We start from the raw sequence: 13,445 nt of genomic DNA, 5'->3' as shown, positions 1-13,445 counted from the left end.
TGGGGGATGAAGGGACTGAGAGAAGCCCTGCAGAGAAAGACATGGGGGTATTGGTGGATGGAAAACTTAATATGAGCCAGTAACGTGCACTCACAGCCCAGAAAGACAACTGTATTCTGGGCTACATCGAATGTGGCCAGCAGGTCAAGGAAGGGGATTCTCCCCCTCTACTCTGTGCTCCTGAGACCCCACTGTGAGAGAATCCAAGTCACTTGTCTCCCTTGTCTGAGTGGGATGTGACTCCCACCTGGAGTACTGCACCCAGCTCCGGGGCCCCCAGTACAAGACAGTTTTAAACCGAAAGAGGGTAAGTTTAGACTAGGCATAAGGAAGAAATTCTTCCCTATGGGATAGGGGTTGGAACTGGATGATCTTTAAAGGTCCCTTCCAGCCCAAACCATCCCATGGTTCTATGATTTTATAATATTAACACTGTATTACTAATACGCATCATATATTACATTATACTACTAATAGTATAGCATAGTTATAATATTATAACATATGGTATATTAATAGTTTCATAGTAATAATAATAGTATTAATAAAGTATATTAATGCAAACTTTACTGTATGTTAAATATTTAGCATACTACTCATCCTACATATAGGATAGCTGTATATATATGATGTGCATATATATAATTTATGTACATAAATACATATTTATACTATATACATACATATATATATATATATTAAAAATTATTCTGGAGAGAGGATCATGGAGCAACTGTAGATAATGCTGTGAAAACAGAGGCTTAGGCCTGAGTCCAAAAGGGAAGCTCAATGCTAAGAATTATAGGACATGAACAGTGACTAAACCAGACCACCTTGTTGCACTGAAACTATCCAGGCTCCCATCCGTACTGAGCACTGCGTGCAGTTTGCCTCTGCTCACCTCAGAAAATCTTGTGGAAAAGGCAAGACATTCAGGGAAGCACGTTTCCATGTTGGGTTAATTATCTGCCTTGATTATTTAGATTAGGATCTCATCAAGGCAGAGACAGTCTTGCTGCAAAAGCACCTTCCAGCACGTGGCCCAGAAAATGCCTCCAGGTGACACTCCAGCAAAAAGCAAGGAGCTGGCATGACAGAAACATGAAAGCTTTCAGCAACCTCTTTGGACAGGAGGTTCATAAAAGTCTATTAATAGGAAACACAGTATTTTTTGTATAACTTCAGCTTTGGATCCATATTTCTTTCTTCTTAGCACTACTTTAAGTCTAGCATACTTAAATACAACAAACACACTTCACTGCTCATCTACAAATCCCCACTGGAAGGATTGTGATCTGTATTTGGAGGGCACCCAGCCCTGGGCTGGGCTCCCCATCCCACCTGTGCCTGCTCCTCTCCTCCAAACCACCACTCTGCAGGGTTGTCCCATGTCCAAGAGATTGGATGCTCATCTCCCATCAGCTTCCCCATCTCTTTTTTGAGTCATCTGCCCAATAGCTATGAAGATTGTAATAAGACATTAAGCCTCAATGTTGAATTTATTTCCTTTATTTATATATAGGAAAGGCAATAAAATAATACAATAGTATACACCAGAGATTTGATCCCAAGTGTCCTCTCCAGCAGACTTTCTGCTCACATTATCCATAGCAATGTCTGTGCTTTGCCTTTTCCTCCATGGCAACACAATATTCCTACCCCCATTACCCCACGGTCAGGATTAGGCCCTGCACCCAGGACCTAAGGCACAAGTCTCTGCCACTTGAGCTAGAGAAATCTCTACCATAGGCATGAGGGAGGATCGGGCAGGGACAGCAGCTGAGGAGGGACATGAGAGGGAGAGGTCCTGTAGACACACTGCCCAGGGCTTGGGTTGGCCTCCTGTCCCATTATTGATTTATATACTACATTGGTTTACATAGCATGTATTTATATTGGGTAGATATAATATATCCAGTTGGGCTACTCTCCTTGCAAATCAGCATTTAAAAAAAAAAAAAGCTAGTGGGTTTAGGGGTGCTCTTCCATTTGCTGATCAGTTCCAGGTATCCCAAAGGAAAGCCCATGTTTTAAAGGGCAGATCCAGCCCAGAAAGCCATGAGTAGCAGAAAGAGGCCGAGTCCTAAAGACACATCTGGAAAAACAGCTGTGTGTCTGGGCCTGCCATGTACACTAAGAGCATCCAGAGGTCACCACTAACACAACGGGGCTTTGCTGGAGCAAAAAAACCCTGACTGGACCAGGTCAGTCTCTCTTAGCCGGAGGGGTTTGTGCCCTTCGGTCTCTTTTGGGTGCTTTACAATGCTGCATAAAACCACTCTGGTCAACTTGCCACTGCTTGCTGTGACCAAAGCAGGCTTGCAAGCTCAACTCCCCACCAGATCAGCATTGCCACATTGGCTGCTCAGCATTTTTCAGCTTTTTCTATCTTTAGAGGCACGTCAAGGTGGGTTCTCAAAACCACATTAAAAGAAAAACAACAACCAAGCAGAGGTCCCCCCCAAACCCAACTCAGCGCTATGGGAAGGGCTGCAAACGGGATGTGCATGGGGCCCTGCTGGGTCTGTCTTCATCCCCGTCCCCTTCCCCATCCCCTCCCCAGGCTGGTGGCATGGCTCACAGCAAGCAAGACATGGCTACGCTGAAGCAAAAGGGCACTTCTCCGAGCTGTCAGCAGCTGCTCATCTCCGTGTTAGCTTCGTTACGTTAAGGCGTAAAGACCAAGTGCATAGGAAGCAGTGGGACCCTCTGGGTGCCTCCAAATCAGCCCCTGAGTCCTTTTCCATAGAAATGTTCCCCACATCCTCCTCCAAGATGCTTGCTGTCATCAGGGTGAGGAAGAAGAGCCTCTGGCTTAGGGTTGGCCCCGTGGTCACTGGCTATCTGGTTTAACCCGTTAGCTAGAAGACAAGTCCATGAAAGGAGCCGGATCCACCCCCGCCTGCCGCTGGGCTGCAGCCCCCAGATGAGCTGTCGTCATCCTTGTCCCTGTCAAAGTCTCTCCACCACAGCGGGGATTTCGGCAAGGCAGAAATGTAGGCAGCTCTGTTCCTTGCTTCTTTTTCCTGCTCCTGGGAGAAGGAAGGAGGAGAAATAACAGAAGGATATCTGTGGCTAAATGACCTGGGTAGAGGGATGCTCCCACCTTCCCTGAGGAGCCAGGAGCCTGTTTGGTTACCCCTTGGAGCCTACTCCCAATTAAACCAGGCTGAGAAGGTCATGTGCTCATATCCAGAGCTCGGCAAGAGGGATCTAGAAAGGCATTGCACCTCTCCAATGATCAAAAACTGGCCCTTCTACATCTCCTCTGGGAGAGAAGAGACCCCCAAAATTCCCCTGGGTGCTGCTCATGTCCTATGGGACACTGCTGTTTGGAAACCGTTGAACTCAGCCAGTTGAATGAAATCTGTTCTAGTTTGTATTCCCAGCTCGCCCATCTTTCCCAAGCACTTCGGAGAAAATTTCAGGCAACAGCAAGTCAACCCCAAGCACGGCCATGAGGTGTCTTGCACCAACCTCAACGCCTAATTTCATTGGGAAACTGTAACCTGTTTATACCCGGGTGCTGAAAACGAAAAGGGATTTGGCTTCAGGGAGCGGGTGGGTATCCTCATGCACAGATTTATCTGCAGGACATGACCCTGCTGCTGCCCGGATGGGTGGGAACGTGGCCCGTGAGCCAGGCAGCCGCAGGATCAGCACCCTGCTGTGCACGGCAGCGGGAGTTACCTGCAAGTAGAGGATGTTATCTTTGGAAATGGCCTCCATCAAGTCCTTATGGAGGGAAGGTTCGGCGTGCAGGCGGCCAGCCTCGGCCAGAGCCTCATGCAGCTGGCAGCTCTGCCTGCCCGGCCGCTGCCTGTAGAAGAGGACGTAGGCAGTGTCCTTGGGGAAGAAAGAGGTGACATTGCTGACCGATTCAAAGGAGGAGAAGGAAACTCTGGTGTCGTTGAAGAGGTACCACTGGATTTCAAAGTCCAACTGCTTGTCAGAGGCTGGTTTCGGCGCCCCGTCCTGGGGCTGCCCATGGGGTACAGTGTCACTGCACTCCCTGGAGTAGCAGTAGTAGTGGCCACTCTCGGAGGAGATGCCTGAATGCACCACCACACTGCAGAGGTCATACACGACAGACATGAAGCCACTTTCCGGGGCAGCCCTGTCCTTTCCACACTGGCAAACCTCTTCAGTTTCCTCCGGGGCAACAAGGACAGGCAGTTTGAGCACCACGGGGATGGAGACGTTGTCCAAGATCTTCTTTCTCTTCATAGTCCGGGGGTCAAAGGAGAACCGTAGCAGCGTGAGGATGAGGTAGTGTGGACCCTCCGTCAGCTCTGCCACCTTCTCAGCGTCCTGCAAGGACGCGCATTTCTCACAGTGGTATTTATTCTCTGCAGTCAGTCTCTCCGGGGATAGAAAATAGTTGATTAAATCTGGGACAGATCTGGAGTCCTTGGGAGCACATGCCTGCTCCCCAAAAGCTGAGGCAGGGTCTTTGGCTGCGTCCACGCCAACGGCATTGCCACTTAAAGGATTTGCCCCTTCTCCTGGCTCCTGGAAACCCAACGTTTCCACTGGCATCGGTGGGGCTGCAGGTTCTTCAGCTGTGGGGGCCTTCCTCTGAATCCAGGGAGACCCCATAAGCTGGCTTGGGTTTTCAGGAGGCTCAATAAACTGTGGGCCAATCTCTTCCACTGGCAAAATAGACATGCTCCCACGTGCGTGACTGTCTGCTGGGGGAAAAGCCAGGGACAAATCTGTGAAGGCTTCTTCTCGGGAGGAGACATTCAGACACTTCAAGCAACGGATCTTTGTCATCATTTTACCCCCAAACATCTTCTCAATCAATGTCTTGTTTAAGTAATGATGTTCGACCGTCTGAGACATCAAGCTGGATTCCTTGAGCTTCTGGTAGATCCTTTTTCCAGTTTTTTCTTCTTCATGTAATCTTTGTCAGAGGAAAAAAAAAGGCTGCATTATGCACTGATACAACACCAAGAGGTAGTTTCTGAAGTAAGGTTTCTGTTCTTTGCTCCAAGGGGTTAATCCAGGTTAACCTGCCTGTGCCCAAGGGTCTGGAGCCATGGAAGGAAGGTGGGGAGGAGTTGGACAGGATTTGGGAACACGAGATCATCATGTGCCATTGCCCCCCCACCCCCCCACCCCCCAGTTATAGAGGGGTTACTGGGACACCAGAGATTTAGGATTTCAATGTAAGAGAAAGGCAAAAATCAACATTTTACAGAGAAGGCTGTGTGGCTTGTCAGGCAAATCGCTAAACTTGGTACAATTCACTTTGCCTTCAGAGTAAAGACAGAAATTTTCAAGCTGAACTAAGTTCTGACCTTACCCCTAAACCAGCCCAAACAGGGTTTTATCAAGGAGGCCTGGTCTGGTCTCACCATCTTTCACCCTAAGCTTCCACTCTCCCGAACTCCTCCGGGTCTCAGTCACTTGCCCCATTTGCACATGGGTCAGCATTTAACATTATGTCAGGTCTAGGGATTCCTTTGTCATCAGGCTCCGAAATCACCACGCGTGCCACGTACCGGTCCAGCAAGTACTTGAGATACTCAGAGCAGTCCTGCTGAGCGCCAGGGGTGAACCAGGGTGGCCAGGAGGCAGAGAGGAAACTCTCGGGTGAGATGGCAGGTCGCTGGCAGCAACACAGAAGAAGGAAAAGTGCCTTTGACCTGAGGGATCTGGTTCTTATTTCACACAGGGGGATGGAAAGGGAAGAGAAGGGTCTTTCTGGATGCTTCACTGGGAACAGGGTATGCTTGTGTGCCTGAGAAGGTCCCCTTTTTTTTTCCCCTACAAGGGCTAATCCCAATGCATGGGAAGATTTTCTTGGTTTGCTGTAAGCCAGGACTTTAAGGATGAATTTCAGATATTATTTTACATATACTTCTATAAAATATCCATGTATTTGTTTCTCCCTTAAATTTTAAAATCATTTATTGGCCTGACCCAGCGACTTCTACTTAATTCAGCCTGAATTTAATTTGATGCTCCATTTAATTTGATCAGGATCTCTCTCACCAAATCCCTTCTTAAAAAAAACAAACCAGAACAAAAAAATCCACTAAACTTCCACCTGTCATTCTTATCACTGCAGGCAGGTAATCTGTGTTATCGGATCATGTAATCACTGCCGTTAGGAAGCTGCTGTCTAATTAACATGGAAAAAGACCCATCTTCAGCAAAGAAGTGACTTTAAGAACAGCCCAAAGAAGAAAAATAACTATAAGGCTAATAGAAAAGTAGCAGGAAACTACTAACCATAAACTACACAACAAGCAAACATGCTTCTGTATTTGATCATCACAAATCACAGACACCCTAACCTGCCATCAAAAACTGGACTCTTCAGTGACCAAATATTAAATTTAACAGGTTGTCTATATTTTAACCTGAAAAGTCATCTGTAAGAGTGCAACAAGCCAGCTCTGTCAGTCAAGGCTTGGAAAATTAAGAAGCCTGGACAACTGGTTTCACAGCAAGGGAAAATTCACTGGACTTTCAAAACCATGTCTTTCTAGGGACAGAAATATGTATTTTCAAGAGAGGAGCTAGATATGACCTAGCTGTACCTCTGGGAGTCACTCATATTAAATTTCATATTTGTCAAGAAAGCATTCATAATTAATTTAAGGGTGGTATTTTTATTTTTACTTTCCCTGGCATATACAGAACTCAAAGCATCTGGAATCTAAGGGGTTTTTTTAATTATTATTCTTTTAACAATTAGGTCAATTTTCATCAATTGATTGTGCTTTGATGTGAAGCAAGGGGATAAGACAGCTGCTTCAGCTGTCTTCCTTGCTACATAGCAAGAAACAAAATCCTCTGCTTTATACCAACAGGCTTTTTAGATGGCCACATATGTAAACCATTACCAAATAGACTTCACTGTCAAAACTATTAGTTATTACATCAACCCAACCCAGGAAGACCACAGGCTAAAGACAGGCAGCCCAGTGTGAACACAGCTTGCTTTCATGGGTGATAGGAAGCTTGCCTCCTCCACCCCCAAAATTAGCCTCTCATATAAACAAAATCTGTCCCGTTACAAAAACCCACCAAGATCCACAGCTCCTTATCAGCACGTTGGAGTCGGCAGGAAGCAACTTGGAGACGAGCCTTTCCGCAGCCGACAGTCCAAACAAATAACAAGAACATGAAATAATTACCTGACTGTGCTCCAAAAACGCAAAGAGCCACTGCAGCTTTGTCATCAGGGGCTGGGAGTTGCCCTCAGTTAAATTCAACACCGAATGCCGAAAGCTGCAAAAGAAAAGCAGAGATGTAAATAGTAAGATGGAAAATCAGTGTGGGACGTGCAACGCCAGTGTGATGAGCAACCCCTCGAGCAGTCTTGAGTGGAACAAGGGAGTAAAAACTCACTCCGAAGCCATGAAGAGAGACTGTATGATGCTGTTCATGTAGCAGGTGTTTCCCAAGTTAATTAACCCAATTTTTCCCGTCTCAGATTTGGACGCCAGGCGTGGGTAGAAGCAGGCCAGCTCATTCTTCTGTGAGGTCCAGGCATTTTGTCCCAAGAGATGTTTAATCCGGTCTTCATTTGGAATAGGAAGAGCCTTGGAAAGAGAGATCTATGTTACAAATGGTTATCTTTCCACATGAAGAATTATTAATGGGCAACTGCAAAACTCCTCTGCTGGAGATGTTCAAGAAACTCATCTCTCCTGATCTTCTCATGAGCATGCATCCATGCAATAAAGTGTTTAGCTGCTAGTATTAGTCCTTTAGAGGCATTCAAGATTAAAATTATAGCTATAACCCACAGGCACAATCAGGACTTCTGCAGGCCCACCATAAGGGAAGTATCTTCCCTCATCTTGCCTGTGTGGGGCTCAAACTCAGAATTTTAAACCCTTTCTATTACCACAATTCGAGGTGTTGAGGTTAGGAAATTCCTACCAGTAGGACAGTCCCTCTGCACTAGGCTGCAAACTAAGATTCAGTTTCTATAAGGAAAACAGAAAAATGGCCAAGAGGTGGGTGTCTTACTTTAATTGCTTCTAGGACTGGTTCGTAGAGATCTGGAAATCCTGAGAAGCGGAAGAACATGCAGTGGATGAGCTCGGCCAGCTGCTCCAGGGAGCTGGTGGCAGAGTTGGAATCCTCCTTCTTCAGAGAGGCCACCAGCCTGGGGATGTGAGGGAGCAGCTGGAAAAGGAAAATTCACTGCATCAAAAATTACTCCAAATTACTCAAAGAGCTTTAACACACATGCAGGGGAATAAAATTCACCCCCAGGCAGAAAGGACAGTCAACAGGACCTGGCTTCAGTCCCATTCTGGACTTCATCCTTCACCCTATGAACTCAACAGCAACTCTTCTGTTGACTTTATTAATGCAAATACTATAAACCTTAGAGAGTTTTCATGTTGGATGACAACTGCAGGTTTGTGCTGCTGCTCTGCCATGCTGCAATTACCCATTCTTTGTGCAGATCACTCTCTACTAAGTAATCACACACCCATGGTGGAAAGGAGCGTTATACACTGACTGCCAAGGGAAGGGATTCAAACCTACAAAGTAGATGAATTAGCCTACAAGAAGTGTTCTCTGGTGTGCTGTGTTTTATTTTGTACTGAGTAAACTAAACTGGAATTGGTATGGTCAGATGGGTGGTGACAGGCACATAAACAGCACATTTGTTACTTTGCTTTCATCTAGAAAACTTAAAAATGAACAAGCAGAGGCAGACACCAATGATACATTGCTCATGGGCACCCTCTGCTGACCCCACAGCTGCACAGAAAATTAATAACCTATTTCCAACCCCACAGATGTGCTAGAGTGACCCTGAGCACTTACACAACCCTTTTTATACTTACATTTTATGTTAATTTTACAGAACAATCCTGGAATAAAGTCTCAGGATCCCCAGTCCCACCATTTCCTGATCCTCCCTTCCCTCATTTTCCTCTCTTCTTTCTCTCTCTCTCTTTCTTTGACCTCAAAATATTAGAGATTTTAACTATTTCCTTTGCAACAGGAAAGTTTTGTTGGGGAAGCAAATGAATCCCGGTACCATTTTATACGTCAATATTTTGCCAAGCTGTGATGGGAACAATTCTCAAAACTCTTCCAAAGTGCCAGGGCAAACACAAAAAGATAAGAAGCAAGACAGATTTGTGCCCTGTGTTTTAAAAATAGGGGAGGAAATTTATGCTCGCTAGGCTGCAGATGGAAACTTCAAGCCAAGAGCAACTGACAGCTTTTGGAGTGTTTCAAAATTTGGACACCCAACTGAAGACAACCCATTGGAATGACCCTATTTTTAGAAACCAAAGACTTTCTCAAGAAATTCAGGCTCATTTAAAGTGTCTCCAGCTGAGGAATGAAAAAAACATCAGTTTAAAATGTTGGCTAGCTTTGCTTTTTTCCAGCCTTATCTGTTTATTCTGTGAACTTTAGGTGAAAAGCCAAATGTAAGGGCTTTAATGAAAAAGTATAAAATCAAACATTAATAGGAGTAATTTTCCATTACTGCTTTTATCAGTTCAATCACTACAAGCATGCCTTTGCCTTCAGCCTTGCTTTTTAATTACAGCATTCCACGGGCAACGCCAGTGAGAAGAGCTGTGCCTTAGCGTCAACAGCAAAATAAAACATAAAACATCACTGTGGAAATTAAAAGAGGAGATTCAAATGCTGCTAAAAGTGTTATCTGCTTTTAACAGAGGAGAATTCATGAAATGGAAGTGCTCTGATCCAGTCTTCAAGCCTTACTGTGCCAATGCTGTGCATTGCTTTGAAAGGTTATCCATCACTTCAAGAAATGGTAATGGGTGCCACATATTGGGGACAATTTGAAGTCACTTGTGGGGTGGGGCCCACTGAGTCCAACAGACAGTCAGGCATCTGCTTAGGAAACTGCAAGGGCTGTTTAAGAATATATTCCCTTTCCTCCACTGCCTGAGCCCTCCGAGACTCTCTCAATGTAAAGACTCCACCTAACACATCCCAAAGCCAGAGTGGCAACATCTACTACGCCTCAGTTGAAAGGGTGGGAACAAATATGGGACCGTATCTTCTAAACCTGCCTATGAAACTACATCCCAGGCCAGCCTGGGTCACTTTCCTGGCCCCAGGCCACCCCTCCACCTCCTCCTTTCTCCTTCTCCAGGCAAATGCAATAGTGCAGGTTTGTCGTTGGCCCAGACCCAGACCAAGCAGGGCAATGCTGACCATTGGGATTTTCTGCTAGGTCAGGTTTCACCTGGGCTCCTTTCACAACACAGTTCAGCACATGGCCGTACAAATGGCTCAGCACAAGGGAGAGTGATTGGGAGAAGCAAGCGGTCTAAGAGCAAGAGCAGGGAAGAGGGGAACCTCCTCTTCGACCTGCAGGGCTGGCAAACACCAGGTTAAAATGACTGCAAGCCACTGCTGAGACCCTCAGTGTGGCTTGACAGGCCATCCAATATATTTGCATTAACTGCATCCTCGGCTGGTGGGCTTTGAAGTTGAGAGAGGACCATGGGGATGCTATAGTCTGTAGAGATCACTCCTCCGGCTGGTAGAGCACCACAGAAAAAAAGTGCAGCATGCAGACATTGAACACATTTCAAATCCAGAAGGGCCGAGCCCCAACCAGCTTTATACTGATTTATCCCTGGAGATGAGCTATCCAGCTGGTAAGCCTCAAGAGAAATGGGAGGAACCATCAGATGAGAAAGCAAAGCCTCATTTCTGCTCTGCACCTTGTTCTCCAACACAGGGTGGTTGCTCCGTCTGGGAAAACCAATTCCTTTTAGGCTCGGAACACATCTCAGCACCAGCTCCATGGTGCCCAAAACACTGTTCCCCAATATCTCAGCACCTTAGATTCCCTCCCACCCATGCTGCCCCCATGGCATGGTTACAATCAGGGCAATGCCTTCATCCAAGTGCCGGAAGCAATCTTACCAAGTGAAATGCCTCGTGGGAGTGCTGGAAGCTCAGCAGCATGTACTGCAAGACAGACAAAGCCCCCTCTCTCACAATGGGGTACAGCAACTTGGAGAAGACCTGGTTGAGGATTAAAAAAGCAAATGAGAAGGCAGGGTGGCACCACAACACACAGGAGAAAGGGTCAGCAGAAAAAAAAGAGGCACTGGGCATCTACTAGGCTGCTGGTCTATTCCTACTCCATGCTGGATGTTGAAGCAAGCAGCCTGAAGCCAGGCCTCCAGAGTGATCTCCTGTTTGGAGCATGGCCTCGGGGCATTCTAAAAATACCGTGTGGGTTATCCTCACTCTTTCACGCTTGTGCAACGCCTGGCACAGTGAGGTGCAGATGTCTGTAACACTGCTGCCTCTCTGTATCTCCTGATGGATGAGGCCATGCAAGCACAGAGGGGTACTAGATTTTCTAAAATGTGCCTCTTCTGTTTTATTGTGATATTTGAAATTTTATCACTAACCTTTCAGGCCTATCCTTTCATTACCTCAGAAAGCAAAGGCCTTTTTCAAAGGCTAAGTAATGACATTTATCTTACTTTACAGAAAGTAGTGTAAGTTGACAATGCCCTCTACCCCTTTCAGAACTTACTTCTGAGAGTTTCCAAAAATCACTTGTTATTTTAAGGGCTGTGTCCCTTTTCTATGCATTAACAATGAAAGGAACGATAAAGAAAAGCCAGAGATGCTTGGCTACTCTCCCACTGCTCAATGCACATGGGGGATCACAGGGACAAATGCACTTATTGATATGTTCCAAGACTGATAATTATGCTCTTGATAACTTCCATGGTGACTTCCACTGAAGGCTCAGCCAGGTGCTATCCCCATTATACGAAGGAGGGAACAGCAGGACTGCAGAACAGAAAATGTTTTCGAAATGGTGACCCATTTCAGCGTTGGTCACACGGTTTTCAAAGAGCAGCAAGTACTCGCTGCCAAAACAGGTGATGGCAATGGCAGTGGGGGCTTTATCTGCACTAGTAAATGAACTAAGGCCATGGCACAGACTTTAAAACTGATCTGTGACCATGTGGACTGTTAAAATGCTCACTGATAAGTATTTTGCCTGCACCAGCTAGCACTGATCCAGAGACAGCTGAAGGAGAGCATGTCACATTCCCAAAGGCACGTTTTACAAGAGCCCCATAGTTTGGGAGGAAAAGCATTTGGCTGACCTGAAAATCATCAGCTTCTTTTATTTCATAACCTTTAAGATATCAGTACCTCTGCATACCAAGACCTAAAGGACTGCAGTTTGCTCTGGAGAACATCATCCCTAGCTGAAAAACCAGTATCAACCCACTGCCCCATAGACAGCATATGCAGGGGGTGCAGGGCACAAAATGGTCCCTTCAAAATCCCCTGGAACACCATACTTTTTTCTATACATCTCAAGTCACATCTTGTCCTCATTCAGTTGAAAGGCAAGAAGATATCTCAGGCACAAGAAGCAGTCTGTTGCTCACACTTGTGTTTAAGAGCCCACTGACCTTTTCAATTTTCGAAAGAGTAACTTCAATCAAGATGCTGAACTTTTTCACTGCGGCCAAACCCTTCAGCAGAGCAATGATCCATTTGTCTATGTTCTTTCCCAGGGGCCAGGACACCCAGTCAATCATCCTGAAATGAAACACAAACTTTTAAAGTAATTTTAATGGACATATTGTGAAAGCCAAGCTCTGCTCTGGGTTAAACCTCCTCCAAATTCATGTCTAGTTAGTGGGATGACCAAGTAAGAGATAGGCCCTTCATAAAGCATTTCACATGTTATTCAAAGCACAACAGAGTGAAATTACCCCAATATCATCATCACTCTGTGGTTCATCAGAAGACCAGATCCAAGTCCATAGAAGAAAGTGGAAGTTTCTTCTGCTAACTTCAGTCAATCCGAGTTCAAGTTTTAACACTGGTATGGTGCTCTATATACTACCTGCATGAGGTGTTGATTGAGGTCTCTGCATTATTGCCATTAGAAAACAAGTGATACCGGTATGATCTCTGCATTGTTACTGGTCAGGAAAAAACACTCTGTGTGGGAAACACTGATTTCCAGAAACACATAAAATATATATATATATACACTGATAACCCTAGTAGAAGTCAGATATTCCTGAACACCACTGGTGACAAATTTCATCTATTGTCACTCAACCAACATGTTGTCATGTTACTGCAAATAATAAGAACTTTACAGAAGTCATTCATAAAAAAATAACCTCAGACTAAGTGATGATGCATTGTTTCTGTTTAAATTTAGCGTTAAACAAAAATGGGAAGTAACTAAGGCTTGGGATCTCCAAGGATCAAACTTTACTAACCATTTCAGTACCTTTGATTTGAAGATATCTCAGATCTTCAATCTCCCACCTCTGTCCAGCTATCTTACCCAATCTGACCCTTTTGCTTATCAGCCTGTATCTCATATAAAGTACATGAAGGGAACACAGACAACTGAGCACTACAAGGCAAAGAGCAGGTATAAGTGAAGTATACAAGGAGTTGGAAAA

General features: G+C 45.4%; 1 protein-coding gene across 3 annotated transcripts in view; it reads right to left on the bottom strand.

Moving 5' to 3' along the window:
• Positions 1-1,493: 1,493 nt before the first annotated feature.
• Positions 1,494-13,445, bottom strand: part of USP35 (ubiquitin specific peptidase 35) — a 30,083-nt gene continuing 18,131 nt past the window's right edge. For all 3 annotated transcript variants that reach the window (XM_032990813.2, XM_032990812.2, XM_032990810.2), the window contains exons 4-11: positions 12,429-12,558; positions 10,903-11,004; positions 7,993-8,151; positions 7,366-7,559; positions 7,152-7,245; positions 5,508-5,614; positions 3,691-4,906; positions 1,494-3,032 (exon numbers count right to left, since the gene is read on the bottom strand). In XM_032990813.2, the coding sequence (XP_032846704.2) occupies positions 2,862-3,032; positions 3,691-4,906; positions 5,508-5,614; positions 7,152-7,245; positions 7,366-7,559; positions 7,993-8,151; positions 10,903-11,004; positions 12,429-12,558 (2,173 nt within the window). In that variant the 3' untranslated portion in view covers positions 1,494-2,861. The remainder of the gene's footprint in view (positions 3,033-3,690; positions 4,907-5,507; positions 5,615-7,151; positions 7,246-7,365; positions 7,560-7,992; positions 8,152-10,902; positions 11,005-12,428; positions 12,559-13,445) is intronic.

The sequence above is a fragment of the Tyto alba genome, unplaced genomic scaffold (assembly GCF_018691265.1).
Source record: "Tyto alba isolate M040663 unplaced genomic scaffold, T.alba_DEE_v4.0 Super-Scaffold_2, whole genome shotgun sequence".
Taxonomy (NCBI): Eukaryota; Metazoa; Chordata; class Aves; order Strigiformes; family Tytonidae; genus Tyto; species Tyto alba.
This window is presented reverse-complemented; position numbering and strand designations above follow the sequence as displayed.